The 14,551-nt window shown below is 40.3% G+C and overlaps 1 protein-coding gene across 2 annotated transcripts; it reads right to left on the bottom strand.

The window, feature by feature from the left end:
• Positions 1-1,895: 1,895 nt before the first annotated feature.
• Positions 1,896-11,834, bottom strand: LOC129867518 (phospholipase A2 inhibitor gamma subunit B-like). Of its 2 annotated transcripts, none has more exons than XM_055940968.1 (6): positions 11,770-11,834; positions 10,767-10,959; positions 10,508-10,618; positions 10,122-10,286; positions 5,651-5,773; positions 1,896-2,384 (listed from the first exon to the last, which is right to left on the bottom strand). In XM_055940968.1, the coding sequence occupies exons 2-6, from the start codon at positions 10,813-10,815 to the stop codon at positions 2,158-2,160; spliced, it is 675 nt and encodes a 224-aa protein (XP_055796943.1). In that variant the 5' UTR covers positions 10,816-10,959; positions 11,770-11,834; the 3' UTR covers positions 1,896-2,157. The 2 variants fall into 2 exon arrangements, with proteins under 2 accessions (XP_055796943.1, XP_055796944.1); XM_055940969.1 differs by lacking the exon at positions 11,770-11,834 and adding an exon at positions 11,684-11,709.
• Positions 11,835-14,551: the final 2,717 nt, after the last annotated feature.

The following is a 14,551-nucleotide window of genomic DNA, read 5'->3' on the forward strand; positions in this document are numbered from 1 at the left end:
CAAGGCTGGGGCTCTGCTTGACATGTCCACCTCCTACATCGTCCCAATGAAGAACTACTCATCTGAGCTGGATGTTGATGAGAACACAGACATATATATTTATTTACAAAAAAAAATATTTGGGAGATTGGAAATGATGCAGACAATTACATTGATGGAAGCTTCAATCTATCTACAATATTTAAGCTGATCTACCCCCCCAAAAAATAAACATGAAAAAGAGAAAACATCCTTCTGCTCAGTGCTGTGCACCACTTCCTGCAATATGTGGATCTGCACTTTCAGAACAATGCAGCAACAGAGCCTAAACCAGTGCTCACCAACCTTTTGAGTCAAGATCACTTTCTGGGTAAAAATGCAAACCAAGATAAACTGTCTTTAACAAGGCTGTGAAATGCTGTGTAATAGAAATATGCATTACATATGCTTATGTTTTTTTTTTTTTACTTGTTTCCACTATTGTTAACATGTTAGTTAACTTCTTGAGTCTCAATGCAACTGTTTATGTTATATGTTTTGTGTTCTACTTGTGGCCCTGGTTGTCCTGAAAAGAAAACGGTAAACACTTCAATGCAAGGCTAAATATGAGGGCAGAGCAAGCAGATGAATGAAAGTAGTGAATTTCATCTTGTTTTGCTGCAGTAAGCTTGGTTACAATGAATAGTCATTCACAGAAGTCTTGCTTTGAGTAACATTAATGTGTAAGAGCCATTTTGGCCTGTGTACATGTTGCCTGTCTAGGGATGTTTTAACCTGTTTTGTATAATAGGGGCACTTTCACATGGGGTTATGGGCCACTGGCCACATGTGGACATAGGTACAAAGTGGCCAAGGAAGTGTTAGCTTAGCACAGGTGAGGGGCATGCTCAACAGAGGCAGGGCCAACTTGTCTTGGATGAACAGGAGGAGGTGGGCTCTTCCTGTCTACAGTGGCCCATAATGCCACAGATTCCCCCGGTACTGCTGCTCATTCCGTGCACCAGTTCTGGAGTTCTATGTCACCAGCCTATAGGCGTCACTGAACTGTCTCATTACGCACACCTGATTCCAATTCCCCTGATTAGTAATTTTCAAACGTGCCCTCTGTTCACCATTGTCTTGTCAGTTATTGTTCCCATGTCCGTTGGTCTTGTGAGTACCTGTGCTTTGTTGTTTTGGCTTTCGTGCTGCGTGTATTGTGTACACGTTATTACGGGTCTCATCCCGTGTAGTACTTTGCAATTGTTATTACGGGTCTTGTCCCGTGCATTGTTTACGGGTCTCGTGCTGTGTATTGTTATCTTGTGTATTTATTAAGGGTTTAACCTCGCTCTTTTGTTTGGGTTACATCCATGTGTTTTAGTATACGTGTTTGATTCGGGCTTCGTCTCCGTGCCTTTTAAGGCATGTTGTATTTTTGGGTGGAGTATTAAAACCCCCTATTACGTATTCCTGCGCCTGTCTCCAATCAATCAATTATACACGTGACACATAAGGCCTTTGTGGATGTAAACAAGGAGGGGACTAAGGCAGCAGCTGCCACCGCTGGCATGGTGCCATTTTGTATGATCCGAGTGGAATGCTTCACGGCAGACCACACCTTCCTCTCCTTTATAGACACATCCTGTTCCCCGGCAGGTTTTCCTCTCTGTAGAATAATTGTGGAGAGAAACTGAATCCACTAAGTCAAATAAATAAGACTACGTTTATTTCCTCTTTGGACAGTATCATTGCGTATGATCATGGTTCCCCCTTACACTGTTATTTATGGATTTAAGAGCATTAGCTAGCTATTATCCCTATCTATTAAAAAATAAGCATACAATCCTAATAAAAAATATTGTGTGATTTGTTTACGTTCACAATAAGACAAGAATTTATTTCCATTTTGGTAAAGTGATAGAAACTTTATTGGCATTGACAGAGATGATTTGTTTTAAACTTACAAGCAATGACACTTTATCAAATATACAGAGTAATATATAAGAAAGTATTTCCTCAAGCAAGCACACTATATAATGTAACAGGGCATCATCATCTGGCAAATTCCATATAAATAACAGAATTTCAATTATAGTACGTATTTCACAATACATAAAAATCATTGTACATTCTGTTGTTTTGTAATCAATGCATTATGTTGTCAGATGAGTCCCGATATGTTAATCTCTTTTCCTATCAGATGAGTTTGCTGATGGTGAGGCCCAGCAGCAGAGGGACTAGGCTCAGTCTGATGGAGCAGGCTGTGTTATGGGCTTTGGTTACAGTTACAGGTAAAGGGGCTGTGTTACAGGTGAATTGCACAAAGTTGATGTAACGTGAGGGCAGCAGTTGATCAATATAGTTGCACACGTTGGTAGATGTACAGCCCTGGAGGTTCACCATATAATTGATTGAGCCAAGTACTGTCAAAGAGAACAACATATTTAGTTTTCCGAACACCTTTCTCTCATAGAACAACTAAAATCTAATTGTTTTGAATCAACAATAATAACATGAGCTCCAAAAGTATTGGGACAGTGACACATTTGCTGTTTTGGCTCTGTACTCCAGTACTTTGAAATTATACAATGACTATGAGGTTAAAGCGCAGACTGTCAGCTTTAATTTGAGGATATTTTCATCCATATCGGGTGAACTGTTTTGGAAATTATGTGTATTACAGTTGTCAAAAGTTTAGTATTTGGCCCCATATTCCTAGCACACAATGATTACATCAAGCGTGTTACTCTACAAACTTGTTGGATGCATTTACTGTTTGTTTTGATTGTGTTTCAGATTATTTTGTGCCCAATATAAATGAATGGTAAATAATGTATTGTGTCATTTTGGAGTAACTTATAAAAAATAAGTAATAATAGAATATGTTTCAGAACACTTCTACATTAATATGGAGGCTACCATGATTATGGTTAATAAATGAATCATGAATAATGATGAGTGAAAAAGTTACAAACAAATATCATACCCCCAAAAATGCTAACCTCCCCTGTTCTTGTAATGGTGAGAGGTTAGCATGACTTGGGCGTATGATATTATGCGCGCCCCCCATAGTTTATGTTTGTATTTATTTTTGCAATTTGAGATTGGTTATACCGATTTAACATCTGTGATGCTTTAGGCTAGAAACAGGTGGTAAAATGCAAGAGGAAGACACGACTCTGATGCATATGGGAATATCTTTGGTTTGTCTCTATGGCATTCAGAAGCTGAGCTTCGACCTTCTAAAGTTGAGGAGTCAAAGAAATTGGATTTTGGTTAGGAAGTAAATCTTATACAATGTTTGACTCTGTTCCTATCAATTGATCTAATCACTTTTTGTCAAATAGAATATGTACAATATAAATTGAGGGTTCATAATAAAACATAATAATACGATTTGGGGAAATCGGGTCTAGACTTAATTTGTATTATTATTCATAATATTATCATTAAAAAGCCTACCTCAAAGATGAATGAGTCTTGTTAAACCACGTAGAATTGTAGGAAATGAGCTTGTAGGAAATACACGGACAAGTTCTGGCCTGGTTTAGAAATTATCTGTTGGAAAGATATCAGTTTGTCTCTGTGGATGGTTTGTCCTCTGACAAATCAGCTGAAAATGTTGGTGTTCCTCAAGGTTCCGTTTTATGACCTCTATTGTTTTCACTATATATTTTACCTCTTGGTGATGTCATTCAGAAACATAATGTTATCTTTCACTGCTATGCGGACGATACACAGCTGTACATTTCGATGAAACATGGTGAAGCCTCAAAACTGCCCTCCCTGGAAGCCTGTGTTTCCGACATAAAGAAGTGGATGGCGGCAAATGTTTTACTTTTAAACTCGGACAAAACACAGATGCTAGTTCTAGGTCCCAAGAAACAAAGAGATCTTATGTTGGATCTGACAATTAATCTTGATGGTTGTACAGTCATCTCAAATAAAACTGTAAAGGACCTCGATGGACTCTGGACCCTGATGATTCAGAAAAATGAATCCATGTCACTTCTAGATTAGACTACTGCAATGCTCTACTTTCCGGCTACCCGGATAAAGCACTAAATAAACTTCAGTTAGTGCTAAACACGGCTGCTAGAATCTTGACTAGAACCAAAAAATTTGATCATATTACTTCAGTGCTAGCCTCTCTACACTGGCTTCCTGTTAAGGCTAGGGCTGATTTCAAGGTTCTATTGCTAGCCTACAAAGCATTACATGGGCTTGCTCCCATCTATCTTTCCGTTTTGGTCCTGCTGTACATACCTACAAGTATGCTACGGTCACAAGACACAGGCCTCCTGATTGTCCCTACAATTTCTAAGCAAACAGCTGGAGGCAGGGCTTTCTCCTATAGAGCTACATTTTTATGGAATGGTCTCCCTATCCATGTAAGAGACGCAGACTCGGTCTCGACCTTTAAGTCTTTATTGAAGACTCCTCTCTTCAGTAGGTCCTATGATTGAGTGTAGTCTGGCCCAGGGGGTGAATGTGAACGGAAAGGCACTGGAGCGTCAAACCCCCCTTGCTGTCTCTGCCTGGCCCGGTTTCCCTCTCTCCACTGGGATTCTCTGCCTCTAACCCTATTATACTGGCTTCCATGCCATCTCTAGGAGGGGTGCGTCACTTGAGAGGGTTGAGTCTGACAAGGTCTTCCGGTCCGGGTTGTTGCTCCCCTCGGGTTCGTGCCGTGGGGAGATCTTCGTGGGCGGTGGTTGAAGTTAGGGAAATGAACATTCAATTGAAGTTGGTGGTTGAAGATATCCCTCTAGTGGTGTGGGGGCTGTGCTTTGGTAAAGTGGGTGGGGTTATATCCTGCCTGGTTGGCCCTGTCCGGGGGTATAGTCAGACGGGGCCACAGTGTCTCCCGACCCCTCCTGTCTCAACCTCCAGTAATTATGCTGCAACAGTTTGTGTTGGGGGGCTAGGGTCAGTCTGTTAAATCTGGTGTATTTCTCCTGTCTTATCCGGTGTCCTGTGTGAATTTAAGTACGCTACCTCTAATTCTCTCTCTCTCTTCTCTCGGAGGACCATGCCCCAGGAAGACCTGGCCTGTTGACTCCTTGCTGTCCACAGTCCACCTGGTCATGCTGCTGCTCCAGTTTCAACTGTTCTGCCTGCGGCTATGGAACCCTGACCTGTTCACCAGATGTGCTACCTTGTCCCAGACCTGCTGTTTTCGACTCTCTCTCTCTACTGCACCTGCTGCCTCTAACTCTGAATGATCGGCTATGAAAAGCCAACTGACATTTACTCCTGAGGTGCTGACCTGTTGCACCCTTTACAACCACTGTGATTATTATTATTTGACTCTACTGGTCATCTATGAACGTTTGAACATCTTGGCCATATACTGTTATAATCTCCTCCCGGCACAGCCAGAAGAGGACTGGCCACCCCTCAGAGCCTGGTTTCTCTCTAGGTTTCTTCCTGGGTCCCTGCCTTTCTAGGGAGTTTTTCCTAGCCACCGTGCTTCTACATCTGCATTCCTTGCTGTTCGGGGTTTTAGGCTGGGTTTCTGTACAGCACTTTGTGACATCGGCTGACGTAAAAAGGGCTTTATAAATAAATTTGATTGATATAGGCTATCTCAATAAACATTTGACATTTTTGGGGGGGAACACCTGATCTATAGTTGAACAAATGTGATGAGTTTTTGTATCATGAAAACAACAACAAAACAAGTCACCATTGCCGCTAAAGCTCAAGCACTGGTCCTCCACCCCCAGGCAGGCCACAGTGCTGTTATGCACAAAGCCTTGGAAGCTGCTGTAGGAGGTACATTGTCTTCCGTTAGCCAGTGAACTGGGGGCTGTAGGAAGAGAACAGAAATGGATATCAGTGGATATGCATTCTACAGTACATTCAGTGGTCATAGCTAGCTCCAGTATCTATAAATAACTATTTTCATTGGTAATGCAATGGAAACACATTCAGGAAGCATATTGTCCTGGTTCTGATAGTGGAATTGAGCCAATGAGACAGTACAGTGGTGTCTGACATTATTGACACCCTTGATACAGATAAGTAATAATGACTGAATAAAATAAATTATTTTAATAAATATTTTGTATGCAACAAAACAAGGGACATATGATTTTATACTAATAAAACTGCTCAGCGAAAGAGATTTTGTTTCACAATAATACTTTCTTTCTCAAAAAGGTAGGGGTGAAATTGACACCCCTAAAAATTCATATAAATAAAGTAGTTAAAAGTGTAGTATTTGGTCCCATATTCCTAGCACGCAATGACAACATGAAGCTTGTGACTGAATGCATTTGCAGTTATTTATGTTTGTGTTTCAGATTATTGTAATGTATGTATTGTGTCATTTTGGTGTCAGTTTTATTGTAAATAAGAATAGAATATGTTTCTGAACACTTCTACATTCATGTCGATGCTACCATGATTACGGCTAATGCTGAATGAATCGTGAATAATGCTGAGTGAGAAAGTTAGAGGGTCAAATATCATACCCCCTTGTTATTGGTAATGGAGAGTTTAGAATGTCTTGGCGGTAATATCTTTTTTATTTCACCTTTATTTCACTAGGCAAGTCAGTTAAGAACAAATTCTTATTTTACAATGACGGCCTACTCCGGCCGAACACTCCCCTAACCAGGACGACGCTGGTTGTGATACAGCCAGGGACCAAACCAGGGTCTGTAGTGATGCTTCTAGCACTGAGATGCAGTGCCTTAGACCGCTGCAACACTCGGGAGATCTTTCACCCTCACTCGTCATTATTCACGATTCATTCAGGATTATCTGTAATCATGGTAGCTAATGTAGAAGAGTTTAGAAACATATTCAATTATTATTTGTAATAAAAGTCACTCCAAAATGACAATACAAAATGTACCATTGTTGCTTTATCAATAATAGGGGATGGATCCGAAAACCATTCAGTATCTGGTGTGACAACCATCTGCCTCATTCAGCGCATGCAGCGCATTTGCCTCATCTCCTTCGCATAGAGTTGATCAGGCTGTTGATTGTTGCCAGTGGAATGTTGTCCCACTCCTATTCAATGGCTGTGCGAAGTTGCTGGATATTGGCGGGAACTGGAACATGCTGTCGTATACGTCGATGCAGAGTATCCCAAACATGCTCAATGGGTGACATGTTTGTTGAGTATGCAGGCCATGGAAGAACTGGGACATTTTTAGCTTCCAGGAATCATGTACAGATCCTTGCTGCATTGGGCCGTGCATTATCATGCTGAAACATGAGGTGATGGTGGCGGATGAATGTCACTACAGTGGGTCTATGGATCTTGTCACGGTATCTCTGTGCATTCAAATGACCATCGATAAAATGCAATGGTGTTCGTTGTCCGTAGCTTATGCCTGCCCATACCATAACCCCACTGCCACCATGGGGCACTCTGTCCAGAACATTGACATCAGCAAACTGCTCGCCACACAATGCCATACACGCTGTCTGCCATCTGCTCAGTACAGTTGAACCCGGGATTCATCAGTGAACAACACACTTCTCCAGCGTGCCAGTGGCAATCGAAGGTGAGCCTTTGCCCACTGAAGTCGCTTACGACGCCAAACTGCAGTCAGGTCAAGACCATGGAGAGGACGACGAGCATGCAGATAGGCTTTCCTGAGACGGTTTCTGACAGTGTGTACAGAAATGATTTGGTTGTACAAACACAGTTTCATCAGCTGTTTGGGTGGCTGGTCTCAGACGATCCCACTGGTGAAGAAACAGGATGTGGAGGTCCTGGGCTGGCTTGGTTACACGTGGTCTGCGGTTATGAGACCAGTTGTACGTACTGCCAAATTCTCTAAAACGTTAGGGAAATTAACATTCAATTCTTTGGCAACAGCTCTGGCAGAAATTCCTGCAGTCAGCATGCCAATTACACTCTCCATCAAAACTTAAGACATTTGTGGCATTGTGTTGAGTGACAAAATGACACATTTTAGAGTGGCCTTTTATTGTCCCCAGCACAAGGTGCACCTGTGTAATGATCATGCTGTTTAATCAGCTTCTTGATATGCCACACCTGTCAGGTGGATGGATTATCTTGGTAAAGTAGAAATGCTCATTAACAGGGATGTAAACAAATTTGCTCACAACATTTTAGAGAAATCATGAAACATGGGACCAACACTTGACATGTTGCGTATATATTTTTGTTCAGAGTAATCAATTGTTATGTGATCTTGCGAGACAGTGATTCAGCTTTGATCTATCTTTACTTAACAAGCACCATTGTGATAAGTGGTAATCTTCTATTTGTAATAATAATAATAATAATACGTGATGAGTAGGACTATAAGGCGTAGGTTCTACAAGGACAGCGCTAAATAAACTTTGATTTGATCCGCTTGAACACATGGTTACAATATACCCTATTACAGAATAAAAGAAAACCGAGAGGTGAACTATCAATTCATAGAATTGATTTGCATAGATTTTGTCATCAAATCATTTGACCAAGTAGTGAACATAAATAATTACTAAGTAGAATAGCAGGAAATTTATTTTAAAACAGCCATACAATCAATATTTTTGTGTGGTGTATTTAGGCATCTCAATAAAATTGAATCAAAATGCATTATTACCTCCAACTTGGCCTAATTCCCATTTTCAATCTCCTATACCATGGTAGACTGGGAACTGTGTCTCAACCAATAGTAGGCTAAATATCCCAAGCAGGGCTACAGCAACTTCCAGAGAGGGTCAGGCTCTTGGGCTTTGCGGTGGCCACTCTGGTTTGTGTGTCCTTGGGAGAACGGTGTCGCAGTAACCAAGTGGTCACATATAGATCTGGGTTCCACTCAGTGGCGGTCGGTGCCGTTTAAGATTAGGGAGGACAAGAATTTTTTTATGAGCGTGGCCTTATTTCTATTACAGCATTTTGAATGACGGTCATTCATATTCCATTCTTCCAGCTCAATGTAACATCGATAGGTTTAGGCTACTATACATGACACTTGAATTTTCCCTGTACCCATCATGAGGTTGTTACAACCTAGGCTATGAATGAAAGTTTACAACGTAGGTCCACAGGTCGAGAGAAAAATTTGAGTAATCAAGGTGACAGACAGTGACACATTCAATACTGCCTTGCACACCCTTGCCTGCATCTAGCTGATCTAGGGTGTAATCATTAGTCCAACATTTGCAAACAAGAGTTTCTATTGGTGATAAAATAATGTATATGTTGAAAGATAATGATAAAATAATTCCACTCTGAAACCTTATAACTGTATGAAGTTGATTAGAATCATAAAATGATAATCTGATGATGTGTGTAGTTTTAGTCAGAATTAGGTTAAACAATGCATCTGTATAGTGGAAAACACAGACTGTCTAAGCAAGGCGTAGCTTAGGATTTGAACTTGTATGTGTGTGCTGAAGAAAGAAAACGAGAACAGTTCAACTGTGATTGGACCGACCTGGCTAGGCCTCTGAGGAACTTATGATAGCATAGGGAGTACTTCTCAAGGTTTCCCGAATCTCGGGGGAATGGAACTGTCGGCTGGGTAGTGATACACAGTGGTGAGAACTCTGGAGAAGGATAACACTCACCTACTGTTGGTGTGTATGTATGTGCGTATGATACCTACTGTTTGTGTGGAAGTATGTGAGCAGCTATAAAATGGATGTCTTTGTATAATGGACTTCAGAGCGTTCTCGTGAATAAACTGTACTATCTTTTTGCATAAGCTGAGTCTTTGACTAATTATTATTAAACCCATGGTCTTACAGATCTCGGTGATTGGTCAGAGCTATTGATTGTCAGTTATTATCATTGGGATTGAAAATTCTCGTGACAATTGGACAAATTCAGGTATCTGAATTTAGTTTGCCTCCGTTTAAGAAAGTTTTTTCAACAGAATCAGCAGAATGAATACATCCCTGATCATACGCAAACACAGTTCACTTTCATAGCAGCCACATACAAACAGCATGATCACTTGGAGGGGGGGGGGGGGGGGGTTCGCAATGGGATTTAGTCAAGATACTCTAAAGAGGTAGGGTTTCAGACATTTTCTGAAGATGGGCATGGATGCTGTCCAGATATGTAAGAAACACACTCGGATCATATATTTCTTCAAACTATGACATTTGAAATCAGGACATCAAATACATTGTTGAAAACCAAACTTAATTTAATGACACAAGTCTCTTACCAGACAGAGTTTCATTGTTGCACCCATTGGTGTTACAGCAGAGCTGGTTAGAGGAAGCCCTTATGATGCCCAAGTTCCCAGACACTGTGACTTCAGTGTTAAGAGGAGTTACACAGATGGAGGATGGTGAACACATTTTGAGTACCACGGTGGTATTATCGGGACCTTCACCAGTAACAGATCCATTACAAAACCAGAGAAAGATAGATCAATTTAGAATATAATCTGATGAAATAGTATCATAGAGCAAGAGTCAATTACCAATAGATATTGTACACTGTAATCTTACAGGAGTGTTCAAAAGCATCCTTCATGAGGAAGCTAACAGCATAATTTAATTTGTCTTGAAGTGTTAGCATGTAGTGGACAACAAACTCTAAACACACCTTTTATGGTTCTGGTTGCAGTGAGACATCTTTCGTTTAAGGCTGGACAGGTAACTAAAGAAGAGTTTGTACATGCTGCATCAGTGCAGTTGAAACACTGCAGCATCTCAACTGAAAAACAAGAACATTTAAAAAAAAAAATACTGTAAATGCCATTTAGCTATGATGAATATTTACACAGGCATTTGGGAGTGATGCAGTTAAGAAACCATTTATTTTGGTAGACGCCTGTCTCAGTGTGAGAGGTCAGTGGTGTTACCTGAGTAGAAGCGAGTGCAGATGAGAGAGAGAGTCAAGATGAGCTTCATCGTGGACAGATAGACAGGCAAGTGATCGGCAGTGGGACTCTGGGCTGGTAGACAGGCAGGTGAACAGCAGTGGTACTGTGGGCTGATCTGGGCTGGTAGACAGGCAGGTGAGGTGCAGTGGTACTCTGGGCTGAGAGACAGGTCCTTATAAACCAGTGAGGAGGAGGAAATGTGGAGAAAGAGATTGGGAGGAATGTGAAGTAAAAGTACCTTATTAATAGAAAATTACTCAAGTAAAAGTGAATCACCCAGTAAAATACTACTTGAGTAAAAGTCTAAAAGTATCTGGTTTTAAATATACTTAAGTGGTGGACAAAGTACTCAATTGTCATACTTGAAGTAAAAAGTAAATGCTTTATATATAATTCCTTATATTAAGCTAATTAGACTGAATGATTACTATTTTTTATTTTTTTAACAGACAGGGACACACTCCAACTCAGACATAATTTACAAACGCAGTAGGAATGGCAACGTGTTATTTTGATAGGTACAGTACATGAATCAGACCATATTGTTGTCCTGAGTGAGCATTCGTATTCTAACAACTGACTACTTTTAGGTGTCAAGGAAAATATATGGGAGTAAAATGTACATATTTTGCTTAGGAATGTAGTGGAGTAAATGTTAAAGTTGTCAACAATATAAATAGTTAAGTACATACAGATACCCCATAAAACTACTTAAGTAGTACTTTCAAATATTCTTACACCACTGGCTGAAGGATGGACATGCAGATAGTGGAAAGAGGACATGGGAGAATGCCAGAAAGATGGAAAGCAATTCTAACAGAACCACAAAAAAATGCTAAACAAGGGAAATGTTATGAATTATGATCAATAGATTTTAAACATTAAATACAACTCACCAATATCTTGCTTTAAATGAAAATGCTAAACAAGGGAAATGTTATGAATTATGATCAATAGATTTTAAACATTAAATACAACTCACCAATATCTTGCTTTAAATGAAAATGCTCTATGATGGTTTCGAAAAAGACAGACACACACCCAACGAGGCAGGAAGTAACAGGCGTATTTCAGTGGTGGCACTTTTATTTAACAAGAGAGGGGGATGTAGAAACTCATGTTGCGTTCATAACTAGTGGCAAAATTGGCTACAGTAGCTACAGTACATGTGGTTTGGCTGCATTACAAGTTAACCTGCTCTGCAAAAACAAAAATGCTCCAATATTCTATGGAATTGATTCGTACTGTACAACCATGGTGAGTTGAAGTCTGTAAAGGAACCCTCAACCCACCTATGAACATACCGTACCTGCAAAGGTAAACGATAGATGCATAGGGGTTTAATGAATCCATAGAGTGGATGAACCTAACTGGACCTAGTGATTCTGCTAATAAACACCAACTCTTAGAAAAGCAGCTAGAAAAAAAGAACATATCAGTTATATCACCAGGTTATAGCAACAAGTTCCCATTTTGTTTTATACAGACTGACAAATCCAATTCTTTATTTTACAGTTCATGTGTGGTAAGAGTTAAACCATTGAACACAGGAAGGTTAAAAGAGAGATCAGATCCACTTTCAGCCTTAGACCACATCCCGTTATGTGCTCCACTGGCTTGTACAAACACAACACCAGAAACTACTGTGTAACCATAGAGATAGATACAGAATTTATCCATATGCTTAAAACCTACTAACAGCTGCACTTTGTGGTCTATCTATAACCACTAAAATGTATTTTAATTTAATTTGAGTGATTATGTTTTGGGAGGCCTTGGTAGTCCATTTGTAATGCAGAATTTAATTAAGTTATTCTTTCCAAAGACTTTGTCACTTTCCAACGAAGCCCTTTTCACAACCACACACAGAACATGGGGAGTAGTATTTCAGTGAATACAGAAATATTAATTAGGTAAATGAATAATCATGTGATGAGCCTGACGTGAACTAGCCTGGTCTCAGATCTGTTCGTGCTGTCTCACCAACTCCTGTGGTCATTGTCAACCATACAGCCTAAATAGATCTGGGACCAGGCTTGATGTGAACTGTACCCGAGGCTGCAATACCTTTGACTGAAGGGTGAGGTAACTTCGGATAAATGAAAAAAATCTATATGTAACACATTTCCTTCTGTTCCGTTGAGCAAATTATCATTGTATGCCTTTTCTTTCTCTATCTTCAAATACAAACAGCACATTTTAAATGGTTATAGTTCAAGAAGAACAGATAGTATCAACAATCTTTTGAAATGAAATATACATTGAGTCAGTCTGCACATGTCAACGTTGGTTTGGTGTTTGTAGCTGTAACGGTTCAAGAGCCGTGCCAAATCCAAATACTTCCCATTGTAGCCTATGGAGCGTTTATGCAAGGGTTTCCCAAACTCGGTCCTCGGGGCCCCAAAGGGTGCACGTTTATTTTTTAGCCCTAGCACTACACAGCCGATTCAAGTCATCAACTATTCATCAAGCTTTGCTCAATTGAATCTGTTGTGTAGGGCCAAAAAACGAAACATGCACCCCTTGGGGTCCGAGAACCGAGTTTTTGAAATGCTGGTTAATGCAAATGTATTTGTGACACACACAAATATGTATGGTCATAATTTTGATGTTTTATTTTGTTGGTTATTTTACGGGGGCCGTCCCTTGTATCCTTTTCTAGGCCTCCTAGGTATTTACGTTTAAAGTAATGTATATGATTATTGCGGCTAGGTGGAGCTGTGACGTCAATGGAGAGCGTTAGTGAGATCGTCAGGTCTTGGAGGTTTCTTCTTCCATCTAGGAGAATTCCTACACTACTAATGTTTCTCTGTGTCATCATTTTACCCTGTTCATTCAGGTATGTAATGTGCAAAAGTGCATTATGACTCTCAAAATATTGAGGTAACATGGTTAACTACATAGTCCATGAGTTGATGTTTGAAGGCAATTGAAGGGAGTTTTAACGGAGTGAAAAACTGGTTGGTATTTCTCCCATTGTAAGTAATGGAGGTTGGCTACGTTGCTAATGGTTTACATGTAAGAGAAGGGGTTAAGATGGTGTCAGAACTTTTTATACTTCTTGTACAACGTTTTAGTTCCTCTTTGTTTTATTGTCAATGAACAAAGGTTCAGTTTAGTTCAGTTAGTATATGTAAAAACGTGATGTCACAATAAAATGTGTTAAAGTGATAATGTTTGTACGAAAATAGCATTTAACAGTTAGCCAGCTTGATGCTAACGAAATTTAGCTTGGCTAAGCGCTAGCTAGCTCCAGAATAGTTGTTTTCAGTCAATGTTAGCTTACATGTTTGTGGTTTATAACGTAATGGTTGTAGCATTGTTTAGCACAGGCCTCCAGTAAACATACGCTCGTACAACTGACTATCCTATTAATCCTCGATTTCGGCGATGTCATTTACAAAATTGCCTCCAACACTCTACTCAGCAAACTGGATGCAGTCTATCACAGTGCTATCCGTTTTGTCACCAAAGCCCCATATACCCCCCACCACTGTGACCTGTATGCTCTCATCGGCGGCCCTCGCTACATATTCGTCGCCAAACCCACTGGCTCCAGGTCATCTATAAGTCTTTGCTAGGTAAAGCTCCGCCTTATCTCAGCTCACTGGTCACCATAGCAACACCCATCCGTAGCACACGCTCCAGCAGGTATATCTCACTGGTCATCCCCAAAGCCAAAACCTCCTTTGGCTCTGTTGCCAATGACTGGAGCGAATTGCAAAAATCGCTGAAGTTGGAGACTTACATCTCCCTCACTAACT

This window comes from Salvelinus fontinalis, chromosome 12, assembly GCF_029448725.1.
Source record: "Salvelinus fontinalis isolate EN_2023a chromosome 12, ASM2944872v1, whole genome shotgun sequence".
In the NCBI taxonomy this organism is placed as follows: Eukaryota; Metazoa; Chordata; class Actinopteri; order Salmoniformes; family Salmonidae; genus Salvelinus; species Salvelinus fontinalis.